This window comes from Ambystoma mexicanum, chromosome 13 (assembly GCF_040938575.1).
Source record: "Ambystoma mexicanum isolate Mex_15411 chromosome 13, UKY_AmexF1_1, whole genome shotgun sequence".
In the NCBI taxonomy this organism is placed as follows: domain Eukaryota; kingdom Metazoa; phylum Chordata; class Amphibia; order Caudata; family Ambystomatidae; genus Ambystoma; species Ambystoma mexicanum.
The window spans coordinates 235,531,193-235,545,401 of NC_090938.1; the positions used below are offsets into that span (position 1 = coordinate 235,531,193).

Sequence of the window (14,209 nt, forward strand, 5' to 3'; positions counted from 1 at the left end):
TATTAACTTAAGGCTTGAAGATGATTTTTTAAATTTTTATTATTTTTTTTTTGCATTTGTAAAGCGCCCAAGCCCGGAGGCATCAAGGCACTGTTGCGAACCTGTTACACCGTACATATTTGGGGAGAAAATAGCTGACAACCAACAAAAAAACAGGCAAACTGTGGCGCCGGTAGCAGACTCTTAGCACCTTGTGTCTGAGTTCATCCGGGCCACAGCTAGGCAAAAAGCCAAGTTTTAAGAGCTTTCCTGAATGCTCATTGAGCATTTTATCTGCTCTTTGCGTGGGCAGGAGGGAGTTCCAGTGAGATGCCACCACGACCGGGAACCTGGCTCCTCCTCCTCCTGGAGCACTTGAACTTTGGCTGTGCGGTGTAGGTGGGTGGACTTTGCTGGCATTTGTGAGTGATGGTGAGGATTTGGAAATTGATCCTTTCCTGGATTGGCAGCCAGTGTGCCTCGTTTGTAGCAGCAGAGAGATGATCTCTCTTGGATATATTTAGTGCCGCGCTGAGTGCATTCTTTTGGATTATCAGCAATTTGCAGATATTTCTCTTGGATGTGCATGCAAAGAGGGCATTACAGTAGTCTGGTCTTGCTCCACTTATTGCGCAAGCGCTGGATGGAGTCAAGAATGGTCTGTCTGAGTTTAGTAGTTTGGCAGTGTATGCTGCTGCGGATGCAATTGCATTGACTTATTTAGTGAGGGAGAGAGTGGAATCTAGATGAACTCACAAGATTTTCAGACGCTGGGATTTTGATAGTCGATCAAGAGCGCTGGGTATTGGGGGATGGGTGGGTGGGGAGAGTTTCTTTAGCGTTGCTGGTGATCCTACCACTAGAATCTGTCTTGTCATCGTTTAGGCAGAGATGATTCACAGCCATCCAGGTATGAATGGTTGAGTACATTTTGTTGACGGTGAGAGTCATCTTCATAGGTTCCTGATGGGGGGGGGGGGGAGAAGAGGATTTGGGTGTCGTCTGCATAGTTGGTGTAGGCTTTGCCGAGCCCATCCATGAGGTCAAAGATGTGTTTGAAGATATTAGAGTGTAGGGGAGACGCAGGGCACTAGCGGGACGCCACAAAAGATTGGCATCCGGGGAAAGGGGGAATGGGTAAGTCATTGGCTGAGTCCGTGAAGAGACTCATGGATCTACCCTCAAAGGAGGAGCAACCCAAGACATGGCTTCTTGGGCGTAGTTGGCGGCTGCATTGAGATGGTGGCATAAGGTTTTATGGTCTGCTAGGTCGAAGACAGCTGATAGTTGAAGTAGGAGGAGAGGAGTTGACTTTCCTTCGTCTCTAAAACTGTCCATCTGTTTTCTTAGCTCTAACAATGCTGACTCAGTTCCGTGTCCAGGTCGGAAGCCTGATTGGTGCTTTCCCAAGATGTGGTTGGATTCAAGGAACGGTTGGATTTGGTTGTAGGCTGCCCTGTCCAGAATTTTTGTAGGAAAGGAACCGCGGTAATCGGGCAGTTTTTGTTGGGGGGGCTGACAGGTCTAGGCTAGGTTTTTTCAGAAGGGTGAGGACCCATGATTCTTTTAGGTGCGTGGTTGAAGGAGAATGATGCATTATCAAAACTAGCAGTGAATGGGGCTTGGATGTCTGCAAGCCTTGATAATGGATGCTGGGCAGATGTCCCCTTTGCATTTAGATGGTTTGAGTTTTCTAATATTAGCAGTCTCTTCCATGAAATCTCTGCAGGTGCCTTTTTACTTTAATGAGATCTTGTTTTACCAGTATTTTCTCCTGTTGGAAGTGAAGTTTAGATCTCATGGCGGTTTGAATGCTGGTACACCAAGACTCGTCTTTTAAGATGGTAGACGGGTGGGGCAGGGGCAGCTGGTGTTTCTAATTCTCTGAGAATACGGAAGTTTTCCTGTGAATTAGAGCAGGCCTTCGTGATTCTCGCATTGTAGGCTTTCTTTGGCTGCAATGATGGTTTTTTTTAAAATTAATTTTAATCAAACAAAACAAAACCAACATACAACCAAACTCGCAGTCCATTTACAAACAAAAAAAAATAATCACATTAATGCTTAATCTCGGCCACTGCTTCCCCCACATCCCACCCCCCATCATGAGCCTATTGTCCTCCGTGTCCGCCGCATGCGGCGGGGTCTCGCCTCCTGTAGATACAGTCAGATCATGTATTGCTCCAAACAATTCAGCTATAAGTGATTTCCATGCCATCAGGGTCCCTATCTCTTCTTCCCCCTACAGAACTCGATTCTTGCCATACTATCGTTTCTGCCTCTGCCCATTTCTGTAACTCCTTCCACCATACCGCCACCCGTGGCTTGTGGCAAGTCTTCCAACCCATGGCGATCCTCCGTTTAGCAAGCACATATGCAAGGTCTTTCAATTTATTAATATGCTTAAGTTTCGATGATCTGGGGTACCCTCCCAACAAACAAGCCCAAGCTGCGTCTATAAGAAGCGTGACCCCTTTCTCAGCTAACTTTCGTGCCACTTCTCCCCAGAATCGCTCAATCACTGGGCATGACCAGAACATATGTGTCATATCCGCGTTCTCCTCGTCACATTTGGGACATGCTTGTCGTCCAGCGTTTTCAAACCTGGATATCCTCAAGGGCGTCATATATGCTCTATGCAGTATAAATAGTTGTATTTGTTTAAGTCTAGCATTCCTTGACACTTTATTATGGAGTCCGAGCGCCCGTTCCCACATCCCATCCCCTATCGGGGTTCCCACCTCTGCCTCCCAGTCTAGCCTCAGCTGCGTCAGATCCTTCCCAACTTTAGACATCACCATCTCATTTAGCCTGGATATCTCATGCCCCCCATCTGAGATAACATATATTATTTCTATGTTGGCATCAGGTTCTTCTCCTAACCCAGTTTCAGGCCACGTCTCCCGGATTCTCCAAACAATTCTATGGTATGTAATGTATTGGCCCGCATGCAATCCTGTCTGGCTGCAATGATGGTTAACCTGTATTCTTTAGCAATGTTGTTTGTTGGGGTTGAACCAAGCGTTAATATGGGTAACTGGCTTGGCTTGGCTTAGCTTTGCTTGTTGCCAGTGGGGCAACAGCTTTGACTGCCTTGGTTAGGGTGTCAGCATAAATGTTTGCAAGTTTGTTGGGGTCTGTGGAGACCATGTTCTCTCGCAGGAGTGGTGTGAGGATAGGGTTTCTTTACTCATTTTTCAGGCAATGCGATTCCAGGTTGGGGGGAGGGGGAGAGGCCTGTGGTGTGTGCTGGCGCGACTTGGATGGAGAGAAGGTGAAGGAAAGTATATGACGATCAGACCATGGACATGGCGTGTTGTTTAAGACGATGATCTGACTGTTAAGGTCAGCCACCCAGTCCAGTGTCCTGCCTTTGTTATGGGTGGGTGAGTTGATGCAATGTTTGAACCCCATGTCGGAGAGGGAATTGGCCAATTAAGTGGCATGATGGTCTGACGGGTAATGAAGTTCCAGGTTCAGGTCTCCTAGTATATCATCTCTGGTAGTGTGCTTGATGTTGGCTCCCATAGTTTGTAGAAGGTCTTCTTCGAAGGATCCGATGGGGCTAGGTGGGCGGTACATGGTATGGATAGTGAGGGAGTCGGAAGACAAGGCTGTGAGCTTGACATAGCAGTTCAAGGTTGTCCACCCTAGGTAGGGCAATGGGCCTTATGTGCATGGGGTCCCTATAGATAAGGGCAACCCCCCAGCATCTGTATTTGTATATTGTTTATTTGTATAGTGCGCCAGGCCAAAAGTTTAAACAAGTCTCTCCGTTTTCAGGATTGTGAAGCCAATGGGTATAGCTAGGGATAGGGTGGGCCAGATGCTTGATGTAGCCAAGTTTCAGTCACAGCCAGTAGGCCTAGTTTTTGGGCTGTGATGAGGTCCTGAATGTTGTGGGCATGCGGAGGTATCGATCTTGCGTTTTTAAGTAAAGGGCCTTGGGGTGGTGAGCATCCTAATGTTTGGGAGATGGGAGGACTGGAGATGTTTGGGTGACTTGGATGGTAAGGTGCAAGGTGTACTGGAGGTTGGTGCGGCTCTTGGTTGGGGCAGGGTGGCGGGCACTAGTGATACACAGGGCGCTAGCCCAACGGAGCGTGCTTGGTGGCGGCTGAGGGGCCTTATGGGGGTCATCTAGGTCTGTAGGTATGCTTGTGATTTTTGGTCTGAGGGCAGTATTAGAGTTCCCTAAGGGTAGCTTGCGTGAGGCGAAAGGGTGGGTTCTGGTGCCTAGTCTATTTCTCCAATTGGTAGGGGGAGGGCTGTCTAAGGGGCTGGGACAAAAGACGTTTCATGTGAGGTGAGAGGACGGAGTTTACCCTTCAGGGAATCCCTCCACATAGCTAAAGAGTCATTTGAAAGATTATACCCCAAATACCTAATGGAAGGAACATGCTCTACCCTCTCACCCTATGCCCACTTCATCGCCTTGGATTTGCTGCTGCTAGAGAAGACTATTTTAGATTTAGAACCATTGGCCTGGAGATTGTTCTTTCTTGCATATTGAAGAAATGGGTCTAATTTTCGCTGCAGGCCAATGGGCGTGCAGAAAAAAAAAATCAAATTGTCTGCGAAGGCGAGCCAATGCAGCTTCAACTTGCTTATCCTAGCAGGGTAAATATCCACCTGCCACAACTCATAGATACCAATCCAAATACAGATTGAAATGTGTGGGGGCTAAAATACAGCCATGCTTGAGGCCAACCTGGGAGGGAATTGATCTAGAGAGGACACCCTCCTGAGTTAAGCAGATCTTTATCGATGTATCCCTATCTAGAAGAGCAATTGGCTGCACCAGTTTGGGAGGGACTCTACAGCTTATCAGTTTCAGCCAAATATGTTCTCGTACTACGCAGTCGAAAGCACAGGACATGGCCAAAGATGCCATATAAACATCACCCATATGGTGGTCTCGGACAGTATGCAGTAGATGTGTTAACAGTCGCATTTAGGACTGCTAATGTTTTGTGAAAACCCCACTTGGTACTTTGACATAATGGAAAATTCACATATAACCAAATTAAGATCTCTCAAGAAGAGAATAGAGAACCTTACTAATGGAGTCGGTTGAAGCAATGGGTCTATCATTTTTTGGTGAACTCGGATCCCACTTCTTGTAGACCGGAATAACAATGGATTGAGACCATGAAGATGGAATAACATGGGTCTCAAAAATAAGATCAAACTGGGCCTTCAGGAAGGGGATCCAGAGTGGTGAGGCATTCTTTAAGACACAAGATGGAATGCCATTCAGGCCGAGGGGCCCTAAATGGTTTTAATTTAGTATTTGCCCATTCAACATCCTCCTCTGACCATGGACCGGAACCAGAAATTTATGTAGCCAATCAAGGGGTCTTGTAGTCCGGAAAAAGCGCGGGGCAACTGAAACTTGTCTCTGCAGAATTCAACCCATACGCCCTCCGGAATAGGACAGTTCACAGGAGTATCGCCTACGGTCTTAATAATAGTAGCCCAAAACTGTTTGCTGTTTGCCTGCATCAAATAGTTCAGCATGCTTTGGTAGTCTTCCACAAACAAATCCATCTTGAGGGATTTAGCCAAATTGCTGTGATGTTGGCAGATTGCTTTTTTCCTCTGTTATGCAATAGGGTGTAAACATTAATCGCGGAGCCCTTGAGCCTCCCCCTTTACTGTGCGACGAATCCCGGCCAGGGATCGCAACTCTCTGCTACACACCGGTCACTCTGGGTCCACTGCCACTCGAACAAGATGGAGGCCGGAGACCTCCACTCTCCGCCGTCCTCCCTCTGTCTCTGCTCCCCAACCAAAGGTGCCTCTGGGTCGGTCACCACAGTTGTGTTCAGTTGGACGGCAATTTTGGATGTTTTTAACAGGATTCTGCAGGTCACGCCCCTCTTGTTGTTTTTCTACTTGATGCTGCTGTTTTATGTTTAACCTGAGTACTTATTTTTCCCATCGTAATTATTTTGTGTAACCTTGTAAATAGTGTAGTTTGTTCAGTACACGAGTGTGTGGTATTCTTTTGGGGCGATTATTGGGAATAATTGTAGCCTTTCTGTGTCCTGAAGTTCAGCCTGACTGCTCTGCTCAGAGTAACTTTGTAGAGTCTCTTCTTTCCTTTTGGGTGAGATACTGTCCTACATGGAGGTTAGATGGTTAACTACGCCTCATCCGCGCCCAGACAGTGAAAGTATCTAATGCAGAGTTAGTTGGTTTAAAGCTACACTAGTTTTGCAATTGTATTCTTGTCTACGAATGGGACCGTCCAGCCTGTCCCAAACAAAAATCAGACCTCTGCGCACACACTCATGCATGACCCTAGCCTGATGTGTGTTTGTTTGCAGTTGATTTTTACTGTGTGAACCATGCTGGAAATCAACAAAGTGCTTGTACTTTGAAGGGTGGGGAACATTGTGAGAGGATGTACACGTTGGGTTTTGGTTCCATTTGTTTTAGTCAAGTGTTCCTTGAAAGGCAGTGATTTCATTCCTTTCCTGAATCTCAGGCGGGGGGAGGGGGGGGTACCCCGTCTGAAGTTGGCAAGAAGGTTGTTCCAGAGCGTGAGAGCATAGGAGGCGAATACGTGTTTGCCTCTGACCCCGGATTGCCTGCCATTTGAAAACTGACACTGCATGCCCTGCACTCCATTTAGTAATGGGCCTCATGTTGCTTTCAAGGGAAATGTGAGAAGACGATGTGTAGAGGAAAAGGAAATGATAGTCTTTATAGTGGCCAGAGGATTGTCAAAGGCTTTACAAGGGCAAGCTTGAACATGACCCATTGTGATGTGTCACGTCTCCTCTTCTGACACCTTAATTAGGTAGGGGTTAAAACTAGAAGGGTTGGGGTGGTGTCAGTTGTTAAATGTTTAGATCCTCTGACAATCTGTTGACCTTTGAATGGATAATATCTTTGTTAACTTCGGTTTGAGATTGCTTTGTTGTGAATGCTTTATCCATGCTCTACTTGTCCTTCTGTTTTGCAGGCTGTCACTGCTCTGGTGAAGAACTTTCCGAAGCACATGGTGTCCTCCATGCAGCAAATCTTGCCGATAGTTTGGAATACCCTGACTGAAAGTGCTGCCTTATACCCTTTTTACTGCTTTTGGTTTTCCTTTCTTCTCATGCTTCGTTCTTTGAACTTTGTGTGTTACCTTCTTAAAAACTTCACTGCTCAGTATAGAATTCTTTTTCCCGGTGATTGGTTGTATGACATTTACTCTGTTAGTCACGTACTAGCTTTTTGTTATTCGAGTGTATCCTCGCAGCCTCTTCGTCAATCCTGGCTGGAAGTGTGCCTTTAAGCATTGTATGATTTTACTGCCAGGCACCCAAACTGTTCCCAATTTACTTCTGAAACTGGGTGGTTACTCTGCTCATTAAGCATCAGTCTCTGGAAAGGTTTTCCTTATAACTGCATAAAAACCTCATTCTCTGAGACCACCAGTATATTTGTTGTCTATTTTGATGTTACTGACTTCTTTTTGTATTAGCGAGGCTCCTTTTCAAACTCAATTTACCTCCTTTCTTTGGACAGCTCCAACCAGTCGCTATGGCTGTCAGTGCAGTGGGACTATATCCACCTTCTGCCTGTAACTCCTATCCATTTCACCTCTACAGTGATGTCCCAAAGGGAGTTTTGGTCATGTTAGGAGTGCTTTTCTATACTCTATACTCTGTCCTGGTGGACGGATTAGTGTTAGCACTACTAGTCCTCAGAGATTCATTCCTAACTTCCGAAGTCCATCCCTAAGAAGTATGGGGCCTTGTGCCCAAATGTTTAACAAAGTGGCATCCAGTTTTGTGAACCTGGAAAAAATAAAAGTAGGGTCTCTGTGGTCCAGTGAACAGTTCCAAGTGTCAGCGGACGAGATTAAACTAGCTAACAAATGTGTTCCGAACTTTCAGAGTGATTGTGTGAATAAGCAATGGCAAAGCCAAAGTAATCTAAAAGTTTCCAAACTTTTAAGAGGACTAAAAGGATTCAGGTAAGTATTGCTACAACTTGGCCCCCCTACTCCGATTTTTCACAGGACTTGGCAGGTCGATTGAAGAAGGTGGTCCAAGGTCTCTTTTCCCGCCGTCAGCCTCAGCCCTCGATTCCCAGGGGTTGCAGGTGCAAGCAGCTCTCCGGTTGGTCTCTGATGTTGGTGCATGGTCTCCCAGTTGTAGAATGCAGCAGAACTCAATGCAGGGCCCCTCTCGGGACTGGAATGCACACAGGTAAGCAGTTTCGGACGACAGCCACCGATGTAAGGCCACGCAAAGGGATTCACTTCCTGTGGCCAGTCTCCCAGCTATCGCATGTCCCCTTGACACTAGGACCACAAGATTTCCCACATGTACGTCATGTTGCACAAGCTGAAGAACACCCCCCCCCCCCTACCCCCACTCCCCGCGCCCCACAAGTTCCATGCCTCAACTCGGAACGGCGAGATATGCAGCACGGTAGCCCAAACTCAGAGCTGGTCAGCCACAGGGTGTTCCTGGGGCACTTCCGAAGGCTCTTCTTCATAGGACTCTGAGCTGACGTCAAGAATGGATGTTCTACTCCAAGGGTTGCAGCTCCTAGCACCTTCACAGGACTGCTGGAGATCTTCCCCAGGACAGGGCTCTACCAGAGCAGCAGCAGAAGTTGGTCGCAAAGCTTCCTTCCGATAGGTCCACGGTCTTGTTGCAAGTCTTGCAGCTGGATAGGAGTCTTGGCTCCTTCAGTTTCTTCCAGGATCTCTAGAGTTGGGTGCGGGTGTCCTCTTCTTATCCTAAAGGCCAGGTAAGAGCAGCAGCTCCCACTAGCCAATGACATATCTGCCCCCACCCCTACCACACACACGCACCTCAGCAGTGGTCCAATCAGGACCACTGTCTGCAAAACTCAGACACCACTCGGACACCAGTTTGTGGATTGGGACCAGACAGTCCCAGCCCACTTCCTGGCAGCAAACACACACATCCCTCCAGTAGCCCGCCAAATGCCTCTGCTTTCGCAGGCACTGGAAGTCCATATAAGGGTTTTCCTGGTCTCACAGGCCAGAGGAAGGCTAACTGACAAGATGGCCAAAGGTCAATCAAAGAATCTTGTGGCATGGCCATGTTTGACCACTAGCAGTCTAGGGAAAAACAAAAGGTAAACGCCATTGTACTGCATTGCAAGATGAATTGTACAATGATAAAAAGTTACCACAAGTGATAACGTACTAAAAGTAGTAACAAGACTAAGGGAAACAGTTTCCCTGTACTGACAGGCAGAAGGACAAGCCAGTTTCCCGAAAACAGATGAGCAAAAGACGGTGTGGTAAAGCCTAAGGCTTCACTGCACTGTAAAAAGAACAGATAGATACAAAAATAAAAGCAACAAGTTTGGGGGTTCACAGAAATGGAAGGAAAGGTGCAGTAAAGAGGAATCTTTCGTAACAGGTTTTGGACTTCCAGGATTGGATGGCTGCCAAAACTTTGAATGTTGCTCAACTCGCCTAGTGATGGGCGTTAGGAAAGTTTTTCTGAAGTCCAACTAAAGGCTTATTAAAACCATTCAACTGAGAAAGCCCACGGGGAGCAAGGCTGCGGGAGTCGGGCTGACGGGAGAAGCTGCATACAGCCCCGCAGGGCCACCATACGAGCCGTGATCTGGGCCACGCCCCTTTACATTAAAACTGTTCATCCCTCCTGCAGGGCCGAAAGCCTGTGGGGATTAAGGGTGTGGGAGTTGCCCTCTCGCTGGGAGTTGGGCGGGAGGAGTGGCTTTACCCTCAATGCAGCAGAACGAAGGGGTGATGGTGGCGGTGCCGTTTGGTGTGGCCCCACTACGTTATTCTGGAAAGGCCATTGTTGAATTAGAGGCAGCCCAAGCAATTTGATCCTTCATGGACCTTGACTGCAATATAAAGGAAGTAAGGATGCTGCTTTTTCTTTTTCTTTGGTTAATGACTGCTGTGCCGTGTTGCCTAATTTGTATCCGAACAAGGGAAGGATTAAGGCCAAGAGCTGTGTGCGTGGCTGCCATTGAGACTGCAAATCATAATTTGATCTAGGTCAGCCTGAGGGTAGAGGTTGAGGGGAGCAAGGAGAGGGGAGACGGACCAATCGGGCGTGCCTCACTTCCATAACTTCATAAAACGGTTAATTTGTTTGCAGTTGGCAAGCATGAACGAGCCTTAACCAATCCCTGGATCAGAGGTATGTGTGGCGGAAGACAGGAATAATCGAATTGGCCAGCCTGACCCGCTATTGCAGCATCTGTCGCTCCTGCTTTGGTTCTGGTTGCTCTATATATGAACTTAAGTTACCACTGGCTTTTGTGTCTGTATAACTCCTTTTAGAAGCACCTGAACTTTTAGGGAAGGCCATCCTAGAGCGATCAAATTGCTGGCATATCCGGATTGTATTAATTTGTGTATATTTATTAGGTCAACACATTTGAACTTAAGTGCTGATAATAATAGTTCTGCATGTTAAGCACTGAGTACTTTATAGGGCACCGAGTTCATACTGTGTTGCTGCACCCACATATCTCGATTTTAATTGATTTTTGGGATCCAGAGCCAACACAAGAAAATTCTAACAGCAGTGAGGGGAACTAGACACACTGCAAAAACAGATAGATTAGCACCCCTTAGGGTTGTACTATTGCCGGTTCAGGAAGGAGTCAGGAAGGAGGCCAAAACTACCTTTTCCTGGTTAATAAAAATGCTATAACTCCGAAAACCCATGACGCTAACATTATTGAAATACACTGCCAGGATAAATTATGGTCTAGTACCCTTCAAGGTATAAATGTTACAGGAGCTGAGGTTCAGCTAAAGATTGCAAATAATTCTTTGAGTGATCACAAAGGAGAATATGGCAGAGCAGTTCCTGAGGTTGAGGAGTTAGACGTATATGAGGTAGCTCCGTCAATAGCATTGTCTGATTGATATGGGTCTCTGGTAGCATCTGTACCTAGGTCACCACACATCTCCCCCAGTGAACCCACCTCAAATTGTTAAGCTAGTGAGTAGTTTAAAGGGCTGTAAAACGAGGTGGAAGCAAAAAGATACCAGCAACCAAGGGGGATAAACAGGTAGCAGTAAAGAAGCAGAGGAGTTCAGAATCCCCCCCCCCCCGCCACCTCCCCACCCCCAAGCAGTTGGCAGACACAGGATACAAGCAAGTTGGAGAGGGTAAAGAATAACTTGAAATACAGTAACCAGGGCTATTGGCGAAAGACTTAAAGTTGGTGGAAGAGACCATCACCACTAAAATGGGAGAATGGATGAAAGCGGTGTTGGCGATTAATGAAAGAGATTAAAAATGAGATGGACAATTTGAAAGTCCTTGTTAAAGGTAGGACAAAGTGTGATATAACATCTGCTAGTACTAAGGAAAGACCTCAAGCCCAAAATAAACACATTATTTATTTAGGCCATAGACCACTCAACAATTAAAAACCACTGGTAAGTAACACACTAAAACATTCACTTTTATATACAAATGTACTTATTATATACATTGCTTATGTGCATGCTTTGGATTAAAAAAAAGTAAGATATATTTGTGGGAGAATTTTCTCTGAATGGCCAATGTGGAAATTTTAAATTATGAATTGATATTTTGTGTTTAATGGATGTTTTCAACCGCATAAACGTATTGATTGATAAACATAGTTACCTTCGGGTTCTCCGCTAGGAGCACCAATGCTTCACTTTTAAATACAGTATTTTGCAACATATATTTGACTGTAAGTGTAGTAAACCAAGTGTGATGGGAAAGATTCTTTTTGCTGCTTTCCTCCAATAGACTTCGATGGGACACCCAGTTTGCTTTGTTTTTACTCCTGACCTCAACTTTTGGCTGCAAGTAAAGCCTTTTGATTTTGTGCTAATTTTTATGGGTAGTGTTATTGGTCCATAAAACTCAGTGTTCAGAGACTCTCTCTCTCTTTATGGGGTTTTTTATTTTTTTTACAACTACTCACATCACTAATGCGCGGTTAGGTTGTGTCCATATGACTCTTTGATTTCTAACACTTTTTGGTTATACATGCAATATGTCCAGGATGGGCTTGTGGCAGCAGATATTTTCCAACAGCGTTTTAAACTTTCTACTTGTGCACTTTTGCAATTACCGCAAATGGCTAGTAAGAGTGGTTAACACTGTAGGATTGCCGCTCCACAAGATGTTTGCCTGTCCTTTGTCCATATTGTTGTTTGGCATTCTTCCGGCCCTCAGTGCTGGACTTGCCACATATGTAATGTCCTTTCCTGGTGAAAGATGCTGCTTTCATGGCTTGGGGTGGTCTGTGTGTGCAGCCGGATGTGGGGCTGCAACTGTCTGGTCCCAGTCCTCATCCTGGTGCCTCAATGTCTGTTGCTGGGACGATTGTGTGACCAGTGGCCATCCATGATTGGATAGCCACTGCTAGTTTGAATGGTGCAGATCCTTACAATTGGTGGACCTGGGTGAGCTTCCAGTCATATATTGGCTAAAGAACTCCTGCAACCCATACCACAAGTAATCATTGAAGAAAAAATCCCTATGAAGAAGTGCAGCCGCCGATGACCCAAGGATGACTTTTGCAGCTGACCTTCAACTGCACTAAGGTCCTGTTGAAACCCTGCTAGTGTGCCTGATCTCAAGAAGACCTTCAATATTTGTGCTTCAACCACTGGACTGGTGGGAATAACCAGTCTCAACCCCTGCTTGAGAATCTGTGCCTTCTGAGCCTTTGGAAGTGTCCCTGGATCTCCAGATGGGCTGGTCAGCTTTCTCCTGGCTTACCTTGCTGCACTTGTCTCTGTTCCAAGTGCATCCTTGGAGGAGGAGCTTCAACTTGTGAAACAAGACTTCTGCTCTTGCATTTTCATACTACTTGCATCAACCAGCGCTTTGCTGGGCATGCTCCTTGGTCTGTTTAAGATCCCCCTGTCACGGCCTATCCCTGGTGACTCCCATTGCAATCTATTTTCTTTACACCTTGAAGGGGTTTGGTGAAGTCTGCATCTTTCCTTGATTTGGGTGTTTCATTCTCCATAGGGTTACATGGGCATGACTTACGGTCCCTAAATCACTCTTTCCAGACTTTGGTCAGTGGAGGCCTGATCAAGGATTCCTTTCCTGAACTAAACAAGTGTCTGGGATTGAGTGAATTTACTTACCTGAACTTTGCTTAACTTTTGTACTCTTACCATAACCACTGCCATTGCCAATCTTTCCATGAACCTACCTGCAAAGTATATACATTGGAACTATTGACTTTTGGGTGTAAGGCCCCCAAACCATCTAACTGGTTGGACTTTATAAGAGCTAGGGAAGCTGTTTTGGGATTATCCTAAAGTGTATTTTTCTAGTTATAATGCATCAGAGTACTTACCTGTGTTGCACTGGTTATTGCATCAAATGCTTTCCGATATCTCCTTTGTCTTGTTGGTGTGACAATAATTGACAAGAGGTTTTCTTTGCTTAATGTGTGTTTCAAAGGCCTAATCAATTGTATTTTTTTTAATTTACCTGTCGACTTGATTTTTTTTGGTGGTAATCTGTGTGGACTCATTGTAGCCCTAGACCACTCACACTCCTCTGGACATTAAGCCTTGTTGCTCTGCTACCTTACCTTGATTGGGTTTGGATAAAATCTGTATCTCCCTGTTCATTATAATAGGGCGGCCCCCAAAAATCTTCCCCAGAGTTAATTTTGGAAATCCGTCTTAACACTTGGTTCAAAAGTCGGGCCCCAAATCAAATCTTCGCAGCAATTTGGGGTTCTATTCATGTAGAAGGCACGCCCCTGCGCACTCAAACCAGAGAAAATGCAGCCCGCCATGGAAAAAGGCCCAATACACGCTTGCAACGATACCCAGTATTTATTTCTACAAAATTGAAGTGCATCAGCAAAGAATTCTGCTGCCGCCGAACGTTCTGTGTTCCGTAGGCACTGCACCACATTATAAGCACAAACAATGTCACTGACGTAATTATATGTAGTACAATTCTACAATGCGAACTGGACGAGCTCTTTAGGGCCGCCTCCATATAGGATGCTAGGCCATTGGTCTATCTTCATCTGTCCATCTCCGTCCACATGCGTGCTGCTGGGCTAGTCATCCGAGGTGAAGTCGGCCTAACAATTGGGTTCTTTAAAACAATGTTGTTTTATCATTGTAACAAGCACCTGGCAGATACAGGAATGGGCTCTAGGGGAACATGACCTTGCAGGACATATTCTTTCCAGGGCGCACAGGCCTGTAACTCTGTAAAATGGAGGGTGT

The 14,209-nt window shown here is 46.0% G+C and overlaps 1 protein-coding gene across 1 annotated transcript in view; it reads left to right on the forward strand.

Moving 5' to 3' along the window:
* IPO9 (importin 9) overlaps nucleotides 1-14,209 on the forward strand; it is a 904,513-nt gene that overhangs the window by 337,018 nt on the left and 553,286 nt on the right. The window contains exon 8 of the mRNA XM_069633697.1: nucleotides 6,953-7,053. Within this exon, the coding sequence (XP_069489798.1) occupies nucleotides 6,953-7,053 (101 nt within the window). The remainder of the gene's footprint in view (nucleotides 1-6,952; nucleotides 7,054-14,209) is intronic.